Genomic DNA, 21,615 nt, shown 5'->3' with positions numbered 1-21,615 from the left:
TCCATTATGGTGGAGAACAAAAGTGTCCCTTAACATTCTAAGAATTAGCATTACACAATTTCGTTGGCCAGCTTTTATGCAAACAATCAACTTCCATGATAATCGCCACAATCTAAACGTCACATTAAATAAAATTAAAATTAGCATTTGGTCATATAATAAGCTGAAAGTGTCATGTCAGTGAATGAGCGCAAAACGAGCGGATTACCAGTCAAAAAGCGTTTGTAAAATACTTACTTAAAGAAATTAATTCGGAACACGTCCAGGACTATTAAATTCTGGCTTCTGAATAAAACAATCGATTACTTCGAATTCCATCTTTAAATCAAATAGACCGTTCGATGACTAGAAATTACTCAACTGCGATAATCGGTAAACCAGAGAGTCGAAGAGACACCCGTATGTGGGCTAGACGGCGGCTTTGACCCAGTCAAAGACAAATAAGTACTGTGAGAGAATGGATCCGTATTAACTAACCTTTTGGTGACGCTAAATTAGCGCCCTTCGTGTTAATTAGCTCAAGCCTAGCGCAATGTTTCAGAAATTAAGATTTTCACACACCACACTAGAATTTACTGAAGGAATTGGTACAGTTTCAGAATCTGGCCAATAACGCTGATGTAGGATTATAATTCGGAGCGGAAAAGGATTTCCATCTCCTAAAAAATCACATTTAATCCTTTGTTAGCCCTAGAACCCTTTTTCACTAAGAATGATTTTTTACATCAATTAGTAAAAAAAGCAAATTGTGTCAATTATTCGTTGGTATGATCGACGGCAAGTCTGTCGGTGTCGTAATTCGTGGATATTTGTAGTAGGAGCTTAACGTAAATCTTTTTTAATAGCGGTGTTATCGGCGATCTCGTTGAAATCTTTAGGTCTCCACGACTTCACCCTATTACTAAGCACCCATTTATTTCATTTCAGATAACAAATTCGTCTGTGACTGTCGTCTGGCCTGGTTGCACAATTTACGTAAYGAAACGAAAAATCCGTCGATCCGAAACACCCTGGACGAGATCACATGTTATATGGAATCAGCGGGTCAAAGTTTAGCCCAAGGCACTTTGCCCTCGTCGACCACCGCTCCCAGAGCAGTCGATAACCAATTTCCTGAAAACGCTGAAGACTACAAATACGACTACGAGACCGTCGAATACGACAACGACATCTACGATCAACAGCAGGACAGCTCCTTGAATTACGTGACGGCATCCGGGCCGAAGGACCCCAGGAAGCGGCACCTATTTGAGATTCCGCTTCAGGAATTACCTTGCCCGCAGCAGGAGCATCCGACCGAGGCGCCCAGGACCCTTCTGCATACTCCAGGCTACGCAGGAATCAACGCCAGTGGCGCCTCGAGGCTTCTGGGGGCTCTCGTCTTAGTGCTAAGCGCCATGTTTTTGAACATGACGTAAAATCGGCAAGGACAGGTCAAGTGTGGCTGTGTACAGGAATCATTTCCGGCAGTGCGTTGTTTGTGAGGCTAATCGAGTACAACGCGCAGAGGAACGGTTTTAGGTCAGATTGTGCCCATTGTTCTAAAGACTGTTAGTCCTATTCTACACCACCATTTTTAAACCTTCCGATCACCGTCACGTCGCATATCGTAAATGTAGCTCAATTCCCGGTATATTATATGGAACGTATTTTTTTAATCAATCCCCAAAAATTGGTCTATTTCATTTGTTCCTCAAATGTGGTACCTAACGTCCAATTTTTGAAATTTCTTGCAGAATGTAATTACAATAACGTTCCATTATTAATGTAAATATTAAATGTAATAACATGGCTGTTTAATATCACGATTTTTGAAATAAATAGTTTCTGGATGTATTCACACAGAAGTTTATTAGTTAGTTTAGACTAACGAAACATATTTTGTAAATTATTGAGAAAAGCCTAGTCTTTAAGTGTATTTTTAAATATGTCGATTCGCACTGATGTAACTAATGCCATTAATTAATAAGCAACTATTTTGAAATAATAAAGTTAAAATGTGTAATTATAATGTAAAAGCAAATGTTAATTCGTTGTAATTTGTAATGTAGTAGTCAATGAAATTACAAAATACTTCACAACTAGGACGAGAAATATTGCAATTAAAAAAATATATTTATTCAATAAATAATGACGAATTTCTTCAAACAATCAATTTTCAAAATTTGTATGTGAAAAAAAAAACAAAAAAAAAACATTAAAATGTAGTTTTTCTGTTAAAAATGTATCAATTAAATGCTCATTTAGAAAGTTGTAACCGGAAAGTATTCACACTCTCTGTTTCAATATTATTATTTTTACAAATGTAAAATTTTGTAGAAATGACGTCATTATTTATTAGGTACTTATTTTAATTAAATCCAATTTACATCTTGCCGATTGATTTTTATACTGATCAGAGTGAGTTTATGTAGCAGACGGAAAAAAAATCGGCTAGGGCTTTCAGTCAACAAAATATTTAGAAATTTTGTCTGCAACAAGGCCTTTTAATTTTGTGGCGATCGGTGCTTGATTTTTATTGAATCAAAACGTCCTATTTCTGCACATAAATATGTATTTTGAGATTTGTACCTATGTGTTAAACTGTGTATTTCGCTTATTCTAAAATCTGTACTCATAAGATGTCTACTCCCTTATAATTTTTGTAAATACCTTTCATGTGATTTTCATTAAAAATAAAATTCTTAAACGAGCCCGTTTAGTTAATGACATTCTGTTGCAACAAATTCGATCACAGGATAAATGCGCTGAAATTCACCTCTTATCAGTTGTAATTAAAACGTAACCTTTTGGCCTCTAGTGTATGTCACACAGGTCTTGTTAAAAGTGAATGCCTCATTTTCCTGCAAATCCTGCTCTTAATCTCTTTTCAGTCCGAGTTGATACGAATAATCCGGACATCCCTAGTCGACCGAAATAAAAAAAAAAAACAAACGAGAAAAACTTCTCAAAACTTCCGGCAACAATTTTGATTAATTAAAAAAACTACAAAAATGTTTGCTGCTCTTAAAAACAAAACGGACGTGTACTCACTGGAAAATCTTATAAAAGACGTAGAATTCTTTTTCGCGAGTTATCACGTACTTGATTCTTGGATAAGGAGTAAAGCGAAGAAGAATGAACATTGATTTAACTTCAAACGGTTGAAAATGAAAGAGTTTCCGGCAGGATGGGCTTTTTTGCTAAAAATCACCCGTTTTACTATTAAGATAGCAATTAAATATTTAATGGGTAAGTAAACAAAAAACATATTTTTCCCGAAATTACTTCAACAAACTTCCATTTCCTTGATGGATCTTAGGAGGATAGATAGACAATAGATCGGCAGATTTGCATTGACTAAACTAGATTATGCAAATTTCGTACGTTGCGCTTGTTCTTTGTCGAGAAACAACTCAATCCTCCAGACGCTCAGTTCTTTTAAAAACTGATACATAAACAATAAAGCCTGGGCCTTTCATTGCTTAAACGACAAAAACTTTAATTGGAGTAATTTATCGTTCTTTTAAAACTTTCAAGCGCAATTTTAGTTTTGTTTATGTAGCGTGCAAAAATGGCAGAAACTCAATGTACAACCATTATCTTGATTTGTGATTATATTTAAACAGGTATTGGACGTTGGAAATTATAATGTGTTTTTAAATTTGCTCTCGTGGAAGTAATGAAATAACCACTTAAACTAATGAACATAATGAAATTGGAAATAATCATAACACAGCATAGAATTTTTTATAATGTTAAAGTTAATGGATGAGAAAAATGGATGATGTTTCATTCCATTTCGCATTAAGATAAGCCACCCCTACCAGAAGCACTCGCTTACTAAGCATTTCGGTTCGCAATTTATAATATTTGGGTGTTAATAAAGGTTGGTTCCGGTTTAAAAACAGGTGTTTTATCAATTTTAAATAATTATTGTGGAGGTAATTAATATTCGTTATGAAAGTATGAGTTAAAAATTGCTGACTTTTTCCCAAAAAGATTAAAAAAAAACAAATTCTACGTTCACTCAGTCAAAGTAATTCTATCTAAAAAGTAAAATAAATATTGCAGAAAAATTACCATAACCATTTGTCCGAATCAGTTCACTGTACCAACCTAAAACACAGAAAACAGTTTTCCTTTTTAATTAAAACTGCAACATAAAATGGATTTTCATTGCATTCCTCCAAATGTATGCTTTGAAGTTGACGCATAAAATCATTTGAACTAGACTTTGTGAATAATTCACAAATACCATTAATCGCAAATTTAATAAAAATTGCGATTAATGGTATAGAGCGTTTCACGTGGTTAAGGGCAATTTTACAAAGAGTGAATTTAATTTTAATTTGAAATGAAAATAGTTCGAATTTAGTTGTTATTTACTTTGCATTGCTAAACGCCAAAATGATCTAGAATTAGAATTTGATAACAATTAAATGTTCTGTAAACTGACACAAGTTAAACAAACACACAATTATTTAAAATTTATTCAATTTCAAGTGTTTTGCTCCCTTCGCGTAAATTCTCCCTGCCTTCCATCATTACGTTTCGCACATTTGTCATTTCGTAAAGTTTCCTCACAAACAAACCCTAATGTCGCACATGTTTAAACTAGCCGATTATAAATGACTACGACTCGAAGAAAAATTGCTTAAATAGACCGGATGTGACTAGACAAATGTCACACAATGAATTCGATTTGAATCTTGTTACATTTAATAAATCTAAAATAAACGCTAGTATGTCAAAAAGCTTCATTATGTGCCATTCCACCCACTGTAATTGTGACTTTTTGTCACAGAACAACTTTTTTACATAACATTAATTTAAATTAATCCCTTCTGCCCTACCAGTCACCAATGCATTACCTTAATTTTGATTTATTTTACAAGTTTTGTGGCGCAGCCTTGCACGACCAATCTGAATACAAAAAATACGATTTTGCAAAATAATTAATGATTTATGTTTGACTTGAAATGTTATTACTACAACAATATAAGTTGCATGTAAAGTGATACTTTGGCCTCAATTTTGAAAAATCCATAATGCAGTGACACCAAAAACATTAATAAAATATTGTTACTATGTAGTTAAATTAAGTGAAATAATTATAATTTGTCAGCTTCAAAATAAAACCAGAAATAAAATCAAAAACCCGCGTTTATTTAAGTAAACTCAACCAAGCGATAATTTCTGAAGTCATTTATTCACACAGTCTTACCTAGACATTTTTACAACGAGCGCGGTATTATGTTCGACTTAAAATGAATACTAAAATTCTGTTTAAACATCTCCCAGACGGATTTTATGCTCGTCGTAATTTGTTTCATAGTTGTTTTTTATTGGTGTTCGTAGGTACGATATATTGAAATCAGTCAATATTCTAATGCTTCCTTCTAATTTGACGCATCAAGTTAAATAAAACTACTTATCGCTTATCAAATTTTGTGACAGGTAAAAGAGCGCAACTGACAAATTCTTCCGGTAAAATGTAATAGATTTTCAATTACTATTTCAAGATTTCAGGAAAAATTCTTTTCTTTCAATTAAAAGTGAATGTTTAGTTTAGTAATTAAATGTGTAATTTAATTTAAGTAATCTATTTCCCTACCTTAAGGCATCAACATCACAAGTCCCAAGCTTTTTATGAAAAACTCTTTTCTACAAAGCAACGAAAAAGTGTAATCACATGTCTTCATATAACTTAATACAAAATTCAGGTCACTTTTTTTATTTATTGGTCACTTGTCTGCGGTGGAGCAACACAATTTAGAGTTTTAGACACTGCATTATTGTCAAAAGAGAATACCATCCATCACAATATCCTCTGAACTAGCTATATTATGTTACCCCTTTGTTTACGAAACAATCTCAGTTTCAGTCTACAAGCAGGGCTTGTTTTCCTGCTGCCATATTCTTAAAATAATAGATATAAAAACGTTTGCTTTCCTTTCAAAAATATAGCCAATTGTTGTCTTCAATTTACATACCAAAAAGCCAGAAATAGTTAGCCAAACAATTACCTTGCGAATAATGTATTCATTCTCACGTAATAATTTAGAAAATAAACAAACACAGCGTAACATGACGTACAATTCCCTTTTCATTAAAAAGCTAACTGTTGAGCTTATACACGGAATATCAGCTATTGAAAACTCAGACGATTGCGGCAATTTTTTTCAGCTCCTGTTATTTGTTGTATGGACAAGCTTTTACAGAACTGACAAGCTGAAAAAGCTATCGATTAACCACGTCAATTCCATTAACTGACACCGCATTTAGACAGTTCTGTTTTTTGTGTAACTGCTGTAAATAGGGCACAAAGATTCATCTGTTTTAGGAAACATGATAATGCGACAAGGTGCCAAGATATTTTTTTATTAACCGGGAGATGTTAACTCAGTCACACTACTATAAACAAATATTTTATTTAATAATTACATCTTCGTGGATAGAAATTTGTCTTTGACCGACTACCCATTATAAATTATAAAATAGTTCTGGAACAAACATTGCACGCTAATAAAGTTGTTTTTCACAATTTCGAGTCTATCATTCGTCATGCTCATGAAGAAAGTGGACGTTGTACTAGTTCTTTTCATTCAAATTATTTTCATTGTGCTTTTCTTCATTTTTACCACTTATGATGACAAATACGAATATAATGCCTACCCAAGTAAGTAATACTTAATTTCTGTTACAAATATTTATTTAAAAACATAAATCGTATAATGCAATACAATATTCGAAATTTTCGAACCGTTTATTTATAATATGGTGCATATTTTCATTTTTTTCAACCGATTTAGGATAAGTGTTAATGGAAATCTTTTTAAAATGTTATAATAAATAATGGGTTTAATATTTTAAGTGTTAAAACTTCCTTTCACAGATACAATAAATTATTATATTTTTAAGCAGCACAATAATAGCCGTGCTGATATTTATTTCTAGTGTGACCAAACTGTTTGTTTTATGTACACAATAAAATCAATCTTACAACAATACAACTTACCTAGAACTGGATCAGCTTTTAATAATGTAATTTGTTTGTAAAATGCTTAAGAAAATACTTCACCAAAAAATAAGATGAAAATAAGAAAAACAAAGAAAAAAAAAAGAAATGTTAAAGAAAAAACATTGACGGTAATTTATATTTAATTTTACATTCATGTTACATAAGTTTTAAAAACAACTCCACAGTAATACCATTATTCGTTGTTTGACCTTTTTAACAATTCTAAAAACTTTGCATTTCAAAAGAATAAAATAACAAAATATTTTTACAAAGATGCCAGTTCATCATTTGTGTTAGAATAAGGCAAAATGCGTCGGTTTTGTGACTATTACATTTACAACCGCTCGTCAACACAATCAAACAATCCTACAATCGAAAAAATTCAGCGATTCAAGTTAGCCCTATTTATGTTCTTCTTCCAACTTACAATTGCCATAATTTTTTTAAATTTTACCGAATATTCTCAAGAAGCAGATGCTTCCGATCCTCGGAATTCCTACGGCCCTGTGTTCGGTGGTTTAAAAAAAAAGAAATTGTCCGGCGATTACAAATGTGAAATCTCTAAATGAATGTAAAATCAAACCGCAATTTATTTTTTAGTGTTTCAGGACATACACGTCATGATTTTTATCGGATTTGGATTCCTTATGACATTTTTACGACGATACGGTTACAGTGCAGTAGGTTTTAATTTTTTATTGGGTGCTTTGATTATCCAATGGGCTTTGCTTTGTCAGGGATTTTATCAGCTCAATGAGAATAATAAAATGAAACTCGGAGTTGGAAGGTATATTTGATCCTCTTTTTATAATTCGTTTCGGAATTCGTGTTTGTTTTGATTGCAGTTTATACAAAGCAGATATCGCCGCCGCCACTGTACTCATTTCCATGGCAGTTTTGGGACGCACTTCATACATGCAGCTTTTGATTATGGGGATTATCGAAATTGCTGTTTTTTCGGCCAACTCCTTTCTCGGATCACAGATATTTCAGGTAAAATTGTTTCAATATGTTAAAAATGACGTCGGTTGTCCAGTCGGAAAGTTTCGCCTAATTCGACCCGAGAGAGCGTTTTCAAACTTCGTGTCAGATGTAAACTACAACAATAACACTTCTGTTCGCTCACACACGACTCTTATTATTAGTGTTCAATTATCAACAGAACAGATGACACTTTCAACAAGGCACAAACGAGCCAAGACAAAAACGGAAGAATTAGTGACCGCCAAAGACCTTAATTTCATAATATCCAACTCCAAATACACCAAGCGAAATTAAATAACAGCAATTTAGAAGACCCTTCCATACGCCTAAATAAATCAAGTTCAAAAAGTTCACAACGTAAAAAAATCCGTTTTGGACATTACACGTTGATACATTTTAGTTTAATAGTTTTTGCAGAACAGAAACGAACTCTTGCTGTGAATTGAAACTGTTGTCATTGTTAGATTTAGAGGACCACATAGGAATCACTAATAGTGATTCTACTTCAAGTAGTGTATTGAATTAATTCACTTTTCAACTACGAGTACATTCTTAAACACACTGAACAAAATAAGAAAAACGAGAAAATATTTTTTCAAAATCTTCCAACACATTAACCCTCTCAAAACATTAAATTATGAATTCCAAATGTAAGAGCAATTAACTTGCACTCAAACCTAAAATTCATACCGACATAAGATACTTTTAGTTAAATAAATAATTCTGCAAAAACAAAACGTATAAAATGTATCTGCAAATTTATAATTCATCGCATAACACTGTCTAACCTTTTTAAACAAAAATTTCGATTATTTTCTATTCTATGGAATTTTTATATTCTATTATGATAATATAATTTAAATTTTTTGATATTCCCTTTTCAGACATATCTCATAACTTCAACAGAGCTTCAATTTTTTTTCCAACAGTGAGAAGACATTTCAAACTGAAACAGTACCTATACGATATCTAAAACAAAGCATGATTTTATAGAAACAATTTTAATGTGTCTTGGTTATTTTTATGTGGAGCGTCAATCTAATAACTAATTTAATATTTTTAAAGTATATTCTGATATAGCATTTTACATAAAGCTAAAAAGATCTACTTTTCATTGAAAGGAAGAACTTTGAAAACAAGCAAAAGTTAAGCTGATTTATTTTTAAGTTTCGATTTACCTCAAAAAATCAATAATAATTATACTGCAAAAATAAAGATGGAACATTTTAGTTCTGTTGATAAAAGCCTAGATAATTTGTTCAAAATTGTATTATTAAGTATTAATTGAATTATTGGGTTTTAAATTGTCGAAAAAACAATATAATATAGCACATTAAGCATTATAAGACAGTAATTTATGTTAAGTGTAAGTCCGGTAAGTCAAATACATATTACTGTATGAATGAGATGTTTATTATGTCAAAAATCCGGTAAGTTTTTGTTGGTGACATCACTTACCGGCATTGATACCGTAACAACTCACTTTCCGAACTCATAATGGAACCGGAAAAGTTAATTTACCGGATAGTTTTAAATAACAATATACAGGGTATCCCAGCGAGTTGTAAAAAGTCCATTACTGACCTCTTCAAATGGCAAAATTTAAAACAATTGTATAGGACATTGTCAGATACTAATCTAGTGCATCACATAAAATTATTTTCAACCATACAGCATGTCCCAAAAATAAGTTACGATATAAACTTGTGTTTTTTTAAATAAATCACCGTATGTTTCTTGGCATTTTTGCCAAGCTTTTTAAAACAATGTTTTTACGCTAAACTTTTATTAGTCGATTTCGCTTAGTTTTAGAAATAAGACGTTTTTTTTGACGAAGACATGCACTTTTTAAAAATTTATTACACAAAAACTAGGACAGCTAGAACAAATTTTTTCTTACTTCTGCATAAAAAGAAAGTACAGAACATAAAGTTGTAGCAATTTTTTAGTGTTGTGCATTTGTAAAATGAAGAAGTTTGTTAAAAGTTAAATAACTTAAAAAATTTAAATGGAACATTTTTGCATATAATAGATTGATAAATTGTGTATCTAAAAAAATTAACTTTTAATGTCTAGAATTGATAAATGAAAATATATTTAACATTMATTATTAATTGTAGCAACAATGCCTAYCAATATCGGAGCTTTGTTGATACTATCTGGCAACCATAGAAAGTTCCACTTATACGTTGATTTATCCAGAGATTGTAAAAGTCGTTATAAATACTGAAATTATTTTGTTGTAAAAATAATAAATTGATTTAGTTTAACACAAATGTGATTATTAAGTGATATTTGCAAAAAAGTGATATTGCAAAAACAATAAATGGGGTGTTCCATTAAATTTTTTTAAGTTGTTGAAGTTTTAACAGACGTCTTCATTTTTTTATCTTTGCAGATGCAACACACTAAAAAAAAACTGTTACAACCTTATAGCTTGTATGTACCTTCTTCTTTACGGTAGTAAAAAAAATATTCGAGATGTCTTAGTTTTTGTGGAATAAATTTTTAAAAAGTGTTTTCGTCAAAAAAACCGTCTTATTTTTAAAACTAAGCAAAATCGACCAATAAAAGTTTAGTTTAAAAATATTGTCATCAAAATCTACATCCAAAAACGGTAGGTAACATATTATGGAGTTTTATTTAAAAAAACACAAGTTTGTATTGTAACTTATTTTTGAGATACGCTGTATAGTTGAAAATGATAACCATTTAAAGGTCACTACCATTAGTGTCCATACTTTTTCAACTCGCTGGGACAGCCTGTATAAATACGAATGGCGTATTGTAGTGTTATGTCAAAYTACAGGTATCCATACAAAAGACCTGTGTCAATTTGAAATAACGCAAATAATGCCGCATTCATCCATGTGTTATCATTGCAAGTCATAAATCCCTTCCAATTCGCAGATCAGCTATTCATCCTCTTGTCTGCAATCACATCACTGTATGCGGTGCATGTTAAATTTGTTTATTTCTAGGTGGCGGATGCTGGAGGATCGATGTTTGTCCATGCATTTGGTGCCTATTTCGGGTTAGCCGTTAGTTACGTAATTGAACTCAAAAAAGAGCAAACAGTCATAGATAACGGCCTCGAAGAATCACGATACACGTCCGATCTTTTCGCAATGATAGGTATAATCCAATGTCACATAAACCATCTATGACTTATTTTCTTCCAGGAACAATTTTTCTTTGGCTTTATTGGCCTAGTTTTAACGCAGTGGAACTAACAGGAGACGGGCAGCAAAGAGCCGTTATGAATACTTATCTATCTTTGGCTTCGTGTTGCGTTACAACTTTCGCCGCCTCGCTCATCTTCAGCAAGAACCATAAGTTTGACATGGTGCACRTACAAAATTCAACTCTTGCAGGTTGGGACAAACAAAATACAAACATGTAAAAACTTTTCTATAGGTGGTGTGGCCGTGGGCACGACGGCCAACTTGATGTTGCAACCCTTCGGTGCTGTTGTTATTGGAGCTGTCGCAGGATTCATTTCGGTGGCCGGTTATGCCAAACTCACAGTAAGTTGCTCATATTATGAGAGACTTGGCAAACAATGAATTCCAGCCTTGGTTGAGTTCAAACTTTGGCATTAAAGATACTTGTGGCGTTCATAACCTTCACGGCATTCCTGGAGTATTAGCGGGTCTAATTGGAGCATTCATGGCCGGAATTGCTTCAGAATCCACCTACTGTAAAACTCTATACGAAATATACCCAGCGAGAGCGAGCCCGAATATGACAGCAACGGCCGAATATACCTTTCTAAAACCGGGTCTCGGACGAGACGAGGGAGAACAAGCCGGTTACCAAATACTCGCTCTTGTAGTTACGGTTACTTTAGCGGTTACATCCGGATTACTAACAGGTAGGTGATCGACGTAGAAACCATTTATTGACAATATCTCTCAGGGATTCTTTTAATATGGGAAAAATTTTTGCCCCTAAGAGAAGAATTTTTCGACGATCGACTAGCTTGGCATTTACCGAGAAAAGAACTCAAAAATGTGCCAATGATTACATTTAAACCAATGATTAAAAATAATTACTACAGTGTTTTTGAAAGGGTATTGTAGAAAATGTTGTCTCGCTCCCTTGATTTAAACTGAACTGACCCCTTTAATTGTGCTGCACTTACCCTCAATTTATTTTCCTGCACTTTCCAATTATGTAAATATGTGCAAATTACACAACTATTTAGCTTTGTAGTTACAGTGCTCTTGTGGCATATGGCAGATTTATTGAGATTTAATTTAATTTTTTGCAAGTCATGCGAATTAATCTCGCTCCCGGTGAATATTTATACTAATTTGTCACTCAAAATAAAAATTAAATTAAAAACAATTTAATTCTAATTGAATAGTAATTAGAAATTCAGATTTTCATACATTTTTTATTCATGTAAATTATTACTAACAATAGTCGTATAAAATTTGAAATAAGTTAATTATTGCTATTTAAATTTTGTAGGATTTATTCTGAGACGAACAAAAGTTGGAACAATTTCAAGCGAAAGCTTTTATAACGACGCCACCTCTTGGATACTGCCCGAACATAACGTGAAAGCTCGACAGGACTCTCCCAAAGGATGTCACTACGCCAACCCCAGTTTTGAATTTTCTGCTGACGGAGTATATCCTACAGATGTCTATAGCTAACACAAAAATACATTTTTTGCAATAAAAAAAATCACAATTTTGTAATTAATTAGCCCTCTTTTTTGCGATACAACATTCCAACTAAATTTTGCTTTAAGTCTTTAATAATTTCAACAGTTTCTTGGTCAAGAACCCACTCATCATCAGTCATTTCGGTATTGTGATTGCCAAGTATCAAGTGATCAGTGTCATTGTTCTGTGCTAACTTAAACCGGCGATAGATCACAAGTCCAATTACAATAATAATAATAACACCAAAAAAAATTAAAAGTCCAGTTATCCATTCATGATTCGTATGCGAACTTTCCGCAAAAATTTCAAAATAATGCCATGTGGTATATTCACCATATCCGGCTAAGGAAAGAGCTCTAACACGCACAGAATATCTACCAGGTGCCACTTGAAGTACTATATATCCTTGTTTATCAAACTTTTTGCTTGTTATACAAGTAGAAATTGAACCGCTGGCAATATTTCTTCTGTATTCTAAATCGTAGGCAAGAATAACAGAGTTGACAGATTCTGGCTGTGTCCAACTGATATTTGCCTCAATTTTATTGATTTGAATACTCAGAAATGAAATAATGTCGGCGCTTTCATTCTTTAGGGTTCTTTCAGACACCATTTCGGGACCACCACAGTGCTCAGTATCATTTTCAGATATTTTACTGTTACAAGCTCTCAAGTAGAAAGTATACATAGTAAAGTGTTCGAGGCCATAAACTGGTAGTGTCAGTGTGTAATTATCCGTCGCATTGATGATAAATTCTTGTACACGTAAAACAGTACTGTTAAAAACAACAGATCTCTTGTGTATCCTAATCTTCGGAGGCTCGCTTTTGGGCGCTTCAACAACCTCATAGACGGTTTTATCGTTGCAATAATGATCCCCGTCCTGCCCTATACATACGTTTTTTTGGAGAAATAAATGTAATATGTCTTTTTTTAAACAAGTACAACCATTCCCAACAAAGGGATTGCGACAGTAATTCCTTTGGAGAATCATTGGCAAGTAATCTTTTTGTACGTAAATTGCTAATTTATAATAAGACAATTCCCCGTTAATGTAATTAGGAATTTTCCACTTCAATTCGATTATGGTGTCACTTTTAGCCTCCGCTTCTAGTCCTATAGGTTCAGTTGGATCACCTGGTGGCGTACTGAAAGAGTAAACCGGTGTTTGTATATTTTCAAACGATGTCAAAAAATGTGTTTTGATGTAATATGCATAATGAGAATAAGGATACAAATTTTCAATTATTACAGAAGTATTTGAGACAAAAATACTCGACCAACTGTCCCCATCAACTTCGCCAATTTCATCTTTGATTTTCAGAAGATCTCTATCCCCCATTGTGTAAGTATAAAAAATAGTGTAACCAAGAATGGTTTTACTACCACTCTCATTTTTCCATGACAGTGTGATATTAGTTGAATTAATTGATTCGATTGAAACACTCATGTCTTTAATAATGCAAGATGCTTGATGCCCGTTGTTAAATTTGTAAGGTTCATATTTACTGGCAATTTTCGTGACATTAAAAAACTTGTCGACATAACGAGGACACAGATGTGGATTGTCTTGGAATATTACTGTCCCATTTTCGATATTGAGCTTAAATCTTTTGTCAAAGAGTTGTTGCAAATTTTGATTTTTAACGATATATAAGGAGTAGTACTTACTCCACAGCTGTTCCCCTTTAATTGTCCTCAATTTATGGAAAAATTGCAAAGAGGTGAGTTTATGTGATCGACTTATTTTCAAATATTTTGAAATCGAGACGATTTTCCCCAAAGTTCGTTCTAAATCACTGAGAACTACACTTCCCCCTAAAGAGATTTCTAAGGAACCGTTGATATGAGTACAATTAACCATTTGTTCGAGTTCAAAATGGTTGACTATTTTCATTCCTTCACATATCTTCCTTTTTGATGAGTTTGTAATGCCGGCATTTTCTAATGATTTTGGAACACACGCGTTTCTAAAAATTGTCCAAGAACCATTTTTCGAAATGCAGTCTTTTCGTTCTATACATTGTCCAGAGTGTTTGTCAGCGATTCTAAAAAATATTTGTCAATATTGTCCAACAAAAAACTTGGTTAAATACTTGTTTTTGGGACAATTTTCGAGACAAGTGCCACTATTATTAAAATATTTACATTGAACGCAATGTTTAGACGAAAAGTCTTGGGTGCAGCCAATACAAGAAGGATCGCACCTTGTTTTAGCCGTATTCTGGCAAGTGTAAGAATTCCAACAAAACCCTGTAAATAACAAATTACATCTAATAACAGTAATAACAAATAAAAAAATTATTAACACACCCCTGCACTCAAATGGACAATTTTGCTCACTGCAAATTGCAGTTTCGTTGTAATGGACAAGTGAAACACCCAATGAAGTCCAATTAATAGTGTTTACGTAGCAGAGATTAGGACAATTTGCAATTTTTACATTTCCATTTTCAATGCTTTGTAAATGTTTTAATCCAATCTACGAAAACATTCACATAACAATTTAACAATAAAAAATGTTGAAGGAAATATAATCATGACTAACTTCCTACCTGTTGAAACGTCTCTCATCCCAAGCAAAAAAAAACTGTTTTATTATCAACGTACCTCCTCTAGGTTTAGCAATTCATAAATCACAAGGGAATGTCCAAGAAACAACGAATTCCCTTTAATACTGGCAAGCTTCGGAAATATTGAATCCAGTGTTGTTAAGCCCATCACTCTATAAATTAGCAAATATTCAGTAATCTCAAACAGTTCTGTAAAACTGATGTTTATATAATCAGTAGCGTCAAGATTCTCCATAAGAACAATTTGCAAGGAACCGTCTATAACTCGACAATCACTAAATTCAGAAATGTGACTCGGAGTATTTCTAACATCCACCGATTTGCACACTTTGCTTTCCACAGTCAAAATTATTGATAAAACAGTAATAAAAAATATACAAGACATTGTAACAATTTGAGGGACGAGAAGAAACTAAATATTCAAATAAAATCCTGATCAACTCAATTAAAAGCATATTTATAGATGGTGCAATGTCAAATGTACACCTACCCGGGTCGAAATGAACAAAGGTCAAATCGCATGTCAATTGGATCATTTATGAATTTTTATTGTTTCTTATAGCATTATTACTACACATATACAAGGTAACACGGTGAGATAAAATGCTCCTCTCATCCAAAAATTCGCTTTGGCTGAGGCGTCTAAAGATAAAGATCCCTAATTTTGTTATGTAATTTAGCAAGTTTTCTTTAAACAGCTTTTTTTATATAAGCGTAATTGTGTTTTCATGGGAATTAATTTTTGCCATATTTAAGAAGGTATAGTTGCGTGCAATATATTTTAGTCATCAATGTTATTTTTTAATAAACTTATTTTTGTAAAATTTGAAATTCGTTGCAAAATGTCAGCAAAAATAAAAAGTCAATCGACGTTTAAACTATTTTTGACTTTTTGCAATAAAAAATCAGTCACAAAAAGTAAACTGCAAAATTTCTGACATAAAACAATAATTTTTTAGTGACATTGACGACCAAAATATTTTGTACGCTACTGTATTTGATCAAAAATTATTTTGAATTTATTTTATTTTTATTTTAAAGTAATACCAGAAATCCCAAGTAGGGTTTCAAATTTGCCACGCAAGGTATAATTGTAGAAATAATACAGAAAAGTAATACTGTGTTTTCTGTCCATTTCTCCAGCCGGAGGCATTGAGTAAGTATGTGTTTTATAGTTATTTATCTATTTTGGTGATCAAAATTTTAATAAGTTCACAAGTGGATCAATTATAATCACTAATTTGCAACTATTTGTCTAAGTAACCAACAAAATATTATCGATTTCATCATGATAGCTCAAAACAAGACAGGAAAATGTAGTTAGTGAAGCGTTCATTGTTAAAACTCCAAGCTACTATCGCTAGATGTCGACACTAACCTTATATTCCAAACGCACAAATTATTTTTTGCAATTTTTCTGTGCGATATTTTTGTGTAAAAAAAGCTTCAATTTTCTGAAAAATATTTATTTGTACAACGTTTACAAAATATATTTCAGGTGATTTATACAAATACAACCTTTCATAATAATAGGAATCGCCCTGACATAGGTACATTGAGTTTTACAATTACCTTTGAAAACCAACACTTTTTCGGCACAATAATTTACTGAACATTTAAGAGCCGAAATAATATTGAATTTGTACGCACGTTTCGTATTGCCTATACTAAAAAATTTGGTTCCCCAATTAAAATCAACGATAAATTAAGAAAAAATAAAAACTTTACAAAATACTATCCACTTAAATAAACTAGAAAAAAACTTAGGTAACATTGATCCCCTGGAATTAATAAAAATCATTCTCGGCAATCACTCTAAGGCAGGACACACTTAAATAATAATCCTAGTGACTAACATCACATATCACATTTAGTTTTAATAGACTTAACATTTAAGATGAATTGAAGGAGGATGTCGATGACGGTGAACCTGGACTTAACTGATATGGCGACGATTTATTCGTTCTTTGGTTTGAGAAAGGTAGGAATTTCGTTGGACGGTTTGCTTTATTCATGTACAAATTAACTTCCTCCTCCGACGGGTCATAATGGCTGAAACACTCGTCTCCGGTCATGGTAGTCCCCATCATCGCCGGGGGATTATAAACCCTCGGCACCGCATTCAAACGTAACTCAGTTCCCTGCCGACTGAAGCAAAAAGCCACTAATCGGAAGTCCTCTCCCACATGATTCACTAACTCGTCTGCTATACTGAAAAACGTGGGTCTATCGTTAGGCCGCCACTTCCAACACGCGCTCATAATCTTATACAAGAGATCCGAGCATTGCGGTGGCATATCTAACGTTCTCCCTGAAGTCACAAACTGGAGAACCTCCTCGGCCCCTAACCCCTGATACGGCAACTCGGCCAAGGTCGCCATCTCCCATAGCACCACCCCGTAACTCCACACGTCGGAATCTGTGGTAAACACCCCATCTGCGAGGCTCTCGGGGGCCATCCACCGTATGGGCAGCAGCCCCGCAGTTCCTTTCCTATAGTAATCAGTCACGTAAATGTCGCGTGCCATTCCAAAATCCCCGATTTTCACCGTGCGGTCGGCGGCTACCATGCAATTCCTCGCTGCCAAGTCTCTATGGACGAACTTCTTGACAGAGAGGAAGGCCATACCATCCGCGATTTCGGCCGCCATTCGGTAGATTTCATTGGTGGTGAGGTTTTGTGAAGGACCACGACAGCGCCTCAAGTACGACTTCAAATCTCCACGCTCCATTAACTCCATTATGACATAAGGACGCTCACCACGTGATACTATCCCTAATAATTTGATCACATGGTGCGTCTCACTAAATGATTTCATCACGGAACCCTCATTCAAAAACTCCATTTTACTTGAAAATGATGATTTCTCACTGATGGTTTTGATGGCACAAGGGTACTGTCTGGATTTAATCAAACCTTCGTAAACCGTTCCAAATGATCCTTTACCCAACTCCCGGATAATTTCAATGTCATTTCGATCGATCTCCCAATCGTCTTCTACGTAAATTGGACCAACGTAGTCCGGATTTATACTAGTTATGAGATGGTTGCGTTCTACCTTGAAATATCGTTTGCGGTACCAGTAGTACCCTCCACCGAGGAGACACACTATGACGGAAATAACAATAATGGGAGTGTAAATTTTGTAAGCATTGCTTGGATCCGAAACTATTTCAAAGTACCTCCATTCGCTGAAAGTTCCAGGACCGGCCAAAGAAATCGCTTGGACCCGAATCGCATATTTTGCTGGATTTAGTTCTAATAAATTATACTCCTGGCCTAGACTATTAAATAAGTCTTCGGTTAAACATTCGGATTTAGGCTTGGAATATTCGGAATCGGTTCTTTTGTACTCCACTTGATACGCGACTAGTATCGAATTAGATTCTTCCGGTTTAGACCACTCGACACGAGCATTTTTATCTTCAATTGCAACTTTGATAGACTTGATAGTATCTGCACTTTTCCGTTTCCTTGTTCTTTCAGTTACCATCACCGAGCTACCACATAGGAGTTCCCCTGTGTCTTCCCTGACGTTACAAGCTCGCAAATAAAACACATACAAAGTATAATGTTGCAAATTTTTAAATTCGTAAGAAGTCGCGTTAGAATTAACTAATTTGACTTGAGTTTCGTTCTCTACTTCTCTTTTACCGGACAAATAACTCGATACTTGATGATAAATACTTCTAATGCAACTATCAATTCTCCCACCGTTCGTACAAGTCAAGTCTTGAGTGACAAACTGTACGAAAGATTTCTTACCACAAGTACAATTCGTTGTATTTGTCAAGTCTTCGTCCACTTTAGTAACTTTCGGGACTACAGAGATTTTGGGTTTTTCAATTTCAACATGAGGAAAGTAGCAATAATTTCTTTGTTGGATCAGGGGAACGTAATCTTCTTCAACAAACTTTGCTAACTCGTAGTGGGAAAAACGGCCATTAAAGAGAGACGGGGGTTTCCAGGTGAGGACAATACTCGTGTCACTTATAGCTTCAGCGTCAAAATCAATAGGTGCAGGAGGTTCTGTGGACGCCGTAACAAAATAATAAACAGGAGTTTTGGCTTCTTGAGGGTTGGTCGAGTATATTTTAAAGTAGTAACCATAACGGGTAAAGGGACGTAATGAAACAAGTTGAACTATATTCTCCCGAACAAAAATACCATACGAACCGTCTACACTACATTCGTCTTTATTTTCAAATGCTGTAATATTGCCTTCAAACACCGGCACGTAATATATTGTGTAACCGATGATTATTTCGTTGTCGGCTGAATCGGCTCGATGCCACGTGAGCGTTACATTTGTTGGATTATTCTCAAGAATCATAACTGTCATGTTTTTCTGATTGCAAACTGAGTTGTAGCCATTAGAATAACGAAAAATAACAGTGTCATTATCCATTTTAGCGCCAACAATCTTTTCCAGTCTTATTATATCAGAGGGGCACAGAAAACGGTTATCATGAATCTGAATGGAACCATTTCTTATGGTTAAATTAAAATTATCATCAAAGTCCCACAGTTTCTCCAAATTTTTATTTTGAAACACATAAAGAGCATACTTATTATTTGCTAATTCCTCTCCTTTAATAACCTCAAGACTTTTAAAAAATTCCAACGATTTAATATTCCCCGATCTCGAAATGTTCAAATATCCTGAAATACTAACAACGTTGCCGAGGTATTTTTCCAGATAGGGTACCAAATAATCCTGAGTTATACGCAACTCCAGTGACGTATTTATGTCCGTACAGTCTTTCATCTCTTGTAAGACATCCAATTTTTCGATAAGACCCCCTCTACATTCTTTTTTGTAATTCTTTCCCGCGTAAACACATCCCCCTTTCGCATTTTTATCCTGATTGTAATAAATAGGGCAAGTCTCAATACAAGAGTTGTTAAAGACCCACCAAGTGCCATTTAACATAGTCTCACATTCTTCTTTGGTCATACATTTCATAATGTCATAATTATGGACTCTGAAAAAGAACCATTAGTTTCAGTTTCACAAAAATTTAACAATTACTTGTGCTTAGGACATGYCTTCACACATTTGCCCTCATCTTCGAAGAATTCACAGAAATCACTCGACGGCTTTTGACAAGTATCTTTAGTCCAGCAGTGTCCTGTAAACAATTAATTAAAATCAATTCAAGTTGTAATTTAGTTCCTTTCGAAAGAAAATCATAGGCGTCAATAATCACGGGTTTATATGAAGCGGATGCTTAATTGGGTTTAATTATTTAGTTAATATTTACTTACCGCCGCAGTTCTTTGGACAAAGTTCACTTTTACAGGTTGGTAGTTCTTGGAAATGGAATGCGAAAGCCCCCAAAGCGTTCCAATCCACGGTATTGGCGTAACATAACCGTTGGCAACCTCCAATCATAATCCCTCCTTCGATGAGTTCTAAATTTTTCAGACCCACCTGAAAAAATCAATAATAAATGAGACAACAACACAAACAAGAAAATTATATATGCAATTATCGGAAATTCACTTTATTTTGATTCGAGAGCACCAACAGAAAGAAGCTGCAGCGACAAACAAATAAAAAAGGTCAAGGTTTAAACTTTGAAAATAAATAAAAATCTAGTTTTGCATGTCGATATTTTATTATGTGGATAAATGACGCATCTGGGAAAAATATTTCAAATTGCACATAGTCATCGTCAAAAACAACATAAATAAAATTTTGAACAATGTGTTTTGCACCGGTTTAAATTAGGTTTACTGTTATTTTCAAGCAGTGAATAGATAATCATCAACAATAATTTAGCAGCGACGTGAGATGCTTGTTGAATTTCTTACATCGAGAGGCCATTGTCCTGTTTTAAACAGAAGAATCTTAAAATCATCTCCATACCATACAGGCTGCTAAGCGTAAAAAATGATACAATTTTTAATTCTTAATACTTATTGACCCCACTGCTGAACAGAAACCGTAAGTTAATTTGCATTTATGGCGAAGTAGATCTAAATTTTATTTAGTGATCAGATTCCAACAACAACCCAAAAATCTTTTTTCTTAAACAGCAAATTTATAACAAAATGTAAATTATCTGTTAGTGATGTTAATTCTGTTTCTAAGTAAACATTCTTTAGCCAGAATTAAATAATAATCGGCGACCTTCAACATACAAATTTTGGGAATACAATACCAAAGTACAAAATACCAAATAAACAAATAGTTTAATAATTATTTTTGCCAATAAAAATGTGTCAAGCAATAAACTAATTCAAGTTAGAAAGAATGTGTCGATTTTTTGCTAGAATTCTGATCTTGAGCATCTAGACAAACCTTGATTTTTTAACTCGCACATGAATGATGAATCCATTAAATTCATTGTAATTTATGACAAGAAAAAAATA

General features: G+C 33.7%; 5 protein-coding genes across 11 annotated transcripts in view; 3 read left to right on the top strand and 2 right to left on the bottom strand.

The window, feature by feature from the left end:
* The window catches only part of LOC123004914 (connectin), a 123,792-nt gene extending 121,107 nt beyond the window's left edge, over nt 1-2,685 (top strand). For all 4 annotated transcript variants that reach the window (XM_044398442.1, XM_044398441.1, XM_044398443.1 and 1 more), the window contains one exon: nt 928-2,685. In XM_044398442.1, coding sequence (XP_044254377.1) covers nt 928-1,418 — 491 coding nt within the window. In that variant the 3' untranslated portion in view covers nt 1,419-2,685. The remainder of the gene's footprint in view (nt 1-927) is intronic.
* Nucleotides 2,686-6,489: 3,804 nt separating this feature from the next.
* Nucleotides 6,490-12,696, top strand: LOC123004836 (ammonium transporter Rh type A). 3 transcript variants are annotated; one of them, XM_044398300.1, is made up of 9 exons: nt 6,490-6,661; nt 7,604-7,683; nt 7,741-7,790; nt 7,849-7,996; nt 10,969-11,122; nt 11,170-11,361; nt 11,405-11,514; nt 11,561-11,861; nt 12,464-12,696. In XM_044398300.1, the coding sequence occupies exons 1-9, from the start codon at nt 6,547-6,549 to the stop codon at nt 12,649-12,651; spliced, it is 1,338 nt and encodes a 445-aa protein (XP_044254235.1). In that variant the 5' UTR covers nt 6,490-6,546; the 3' UTR covers nt 12,652-12,696. The 3 variants fall into 3 exon arrangements, with proteins under 3 accessions (XP_044254235.1, XP_044254234.1, XP_044254233.1); XM_044398299.1 differs by having other exon boundaries at nt 7,604-7,790; XM_044398298.1 differs by lacking the exon at nt 6,490-6,661 and adding an exon at nt 7,312-7,555 and having other exon boundaries at nt 7,604-7,790.
* LOC123004835 (insulin receptor-like) lies at nt 12,450-15,621 on the bottom strand. 2 transcript variants are annotated; one of them, XM_044398297.1, is made up of 5 exons: nt 15,274-15,621; nt 14,977-15,145; nt 14,760-14,916; nt 14,335-14,711; nt 13,657-13,811 (listed from the first exon to the last, which is right to left on the bottom strand). In XM_044398297.1, the coding sequence occupies exons 1-5, from the start codon at nt 15,619-15,621 to the stop codon at nt 13,780-13,782; spliced, it is 1,083 nt and encodes a 360-aa protein (XP_044254232.1). In that variant the 3' UTR covers nt 13,657-13,779. The 2 variants fall into 2 exon arrangements, with proteins under 2 accessions (XP_044254231.1, XP_044254232.1); XM_044398296.1 differs by having other exon boundaries at nt 12,450-14,711.
* A 700-nt stretch (nt 15,622-16,321) lies between these two features.
* The window catches only part of LOC123004803 (gephyrin), a 36,506-nt gene continuing 31,212 nt past the window's right edge, over nt 16,322-21,615 (top strand). The window contains exon 1 of the mRNA XM_044398241.1: nt 16,322-16,392. The gene's annotated coding sequence lies outside the window, so the exon portion shown is untranslated. The remainder of the gene's footprint in view (nt 16,393-21,615) is intronic.
* Nucleotides 16,687-21,615, bottom strand: part of LOC123004802 (insulin-like receptor) — a 28,449-nt gene continuing 23,520 nt past the window's right edge. Inside the window, exons 2-4 of the mRNA XM_044398239.1 lie at nt 20,506-20,671; nt 20,270-20,369; nt 16,687-20,222 (exon numbers count right to left, since the gene is read on the bottom strand). Coding sequence (XP_044254174.1) covers nt 17,129-20,222; nt 20,270-20,369; nt 20,506-20,671 — 3,360 coding nt within the window. The 3' untranslated portion in view covers nt 16,687-17,128. The remainder of the gene's footprint in view (nt 20,223-20,269; nt 20,370-20,505; nt 20,672-21,615) is intronic.

Source organism: Tribolium madens, unplaced genomic scaffold, assembly GCF_015345945.1.
Source record: "Tribolium madens isolate multiple individuals breed KSU strain unplaced genomic scaffold, Tmad_KSU_1.1 Scaffold_20;HRSCAF=117;Tcas5.2_LG4, whole genome shotgun sequence".
NCBI lineage: Eukaryota > Metazoa > Arthropoda > Insecta > Coleoptera > Tenebrionidae > Tribolium > Tribolium madens.
The sequence above is the reverse complement of the archived record's forward strand: the minus strand, read 5'-3'. Positions and strand labels throughout refer to the sequence as shown.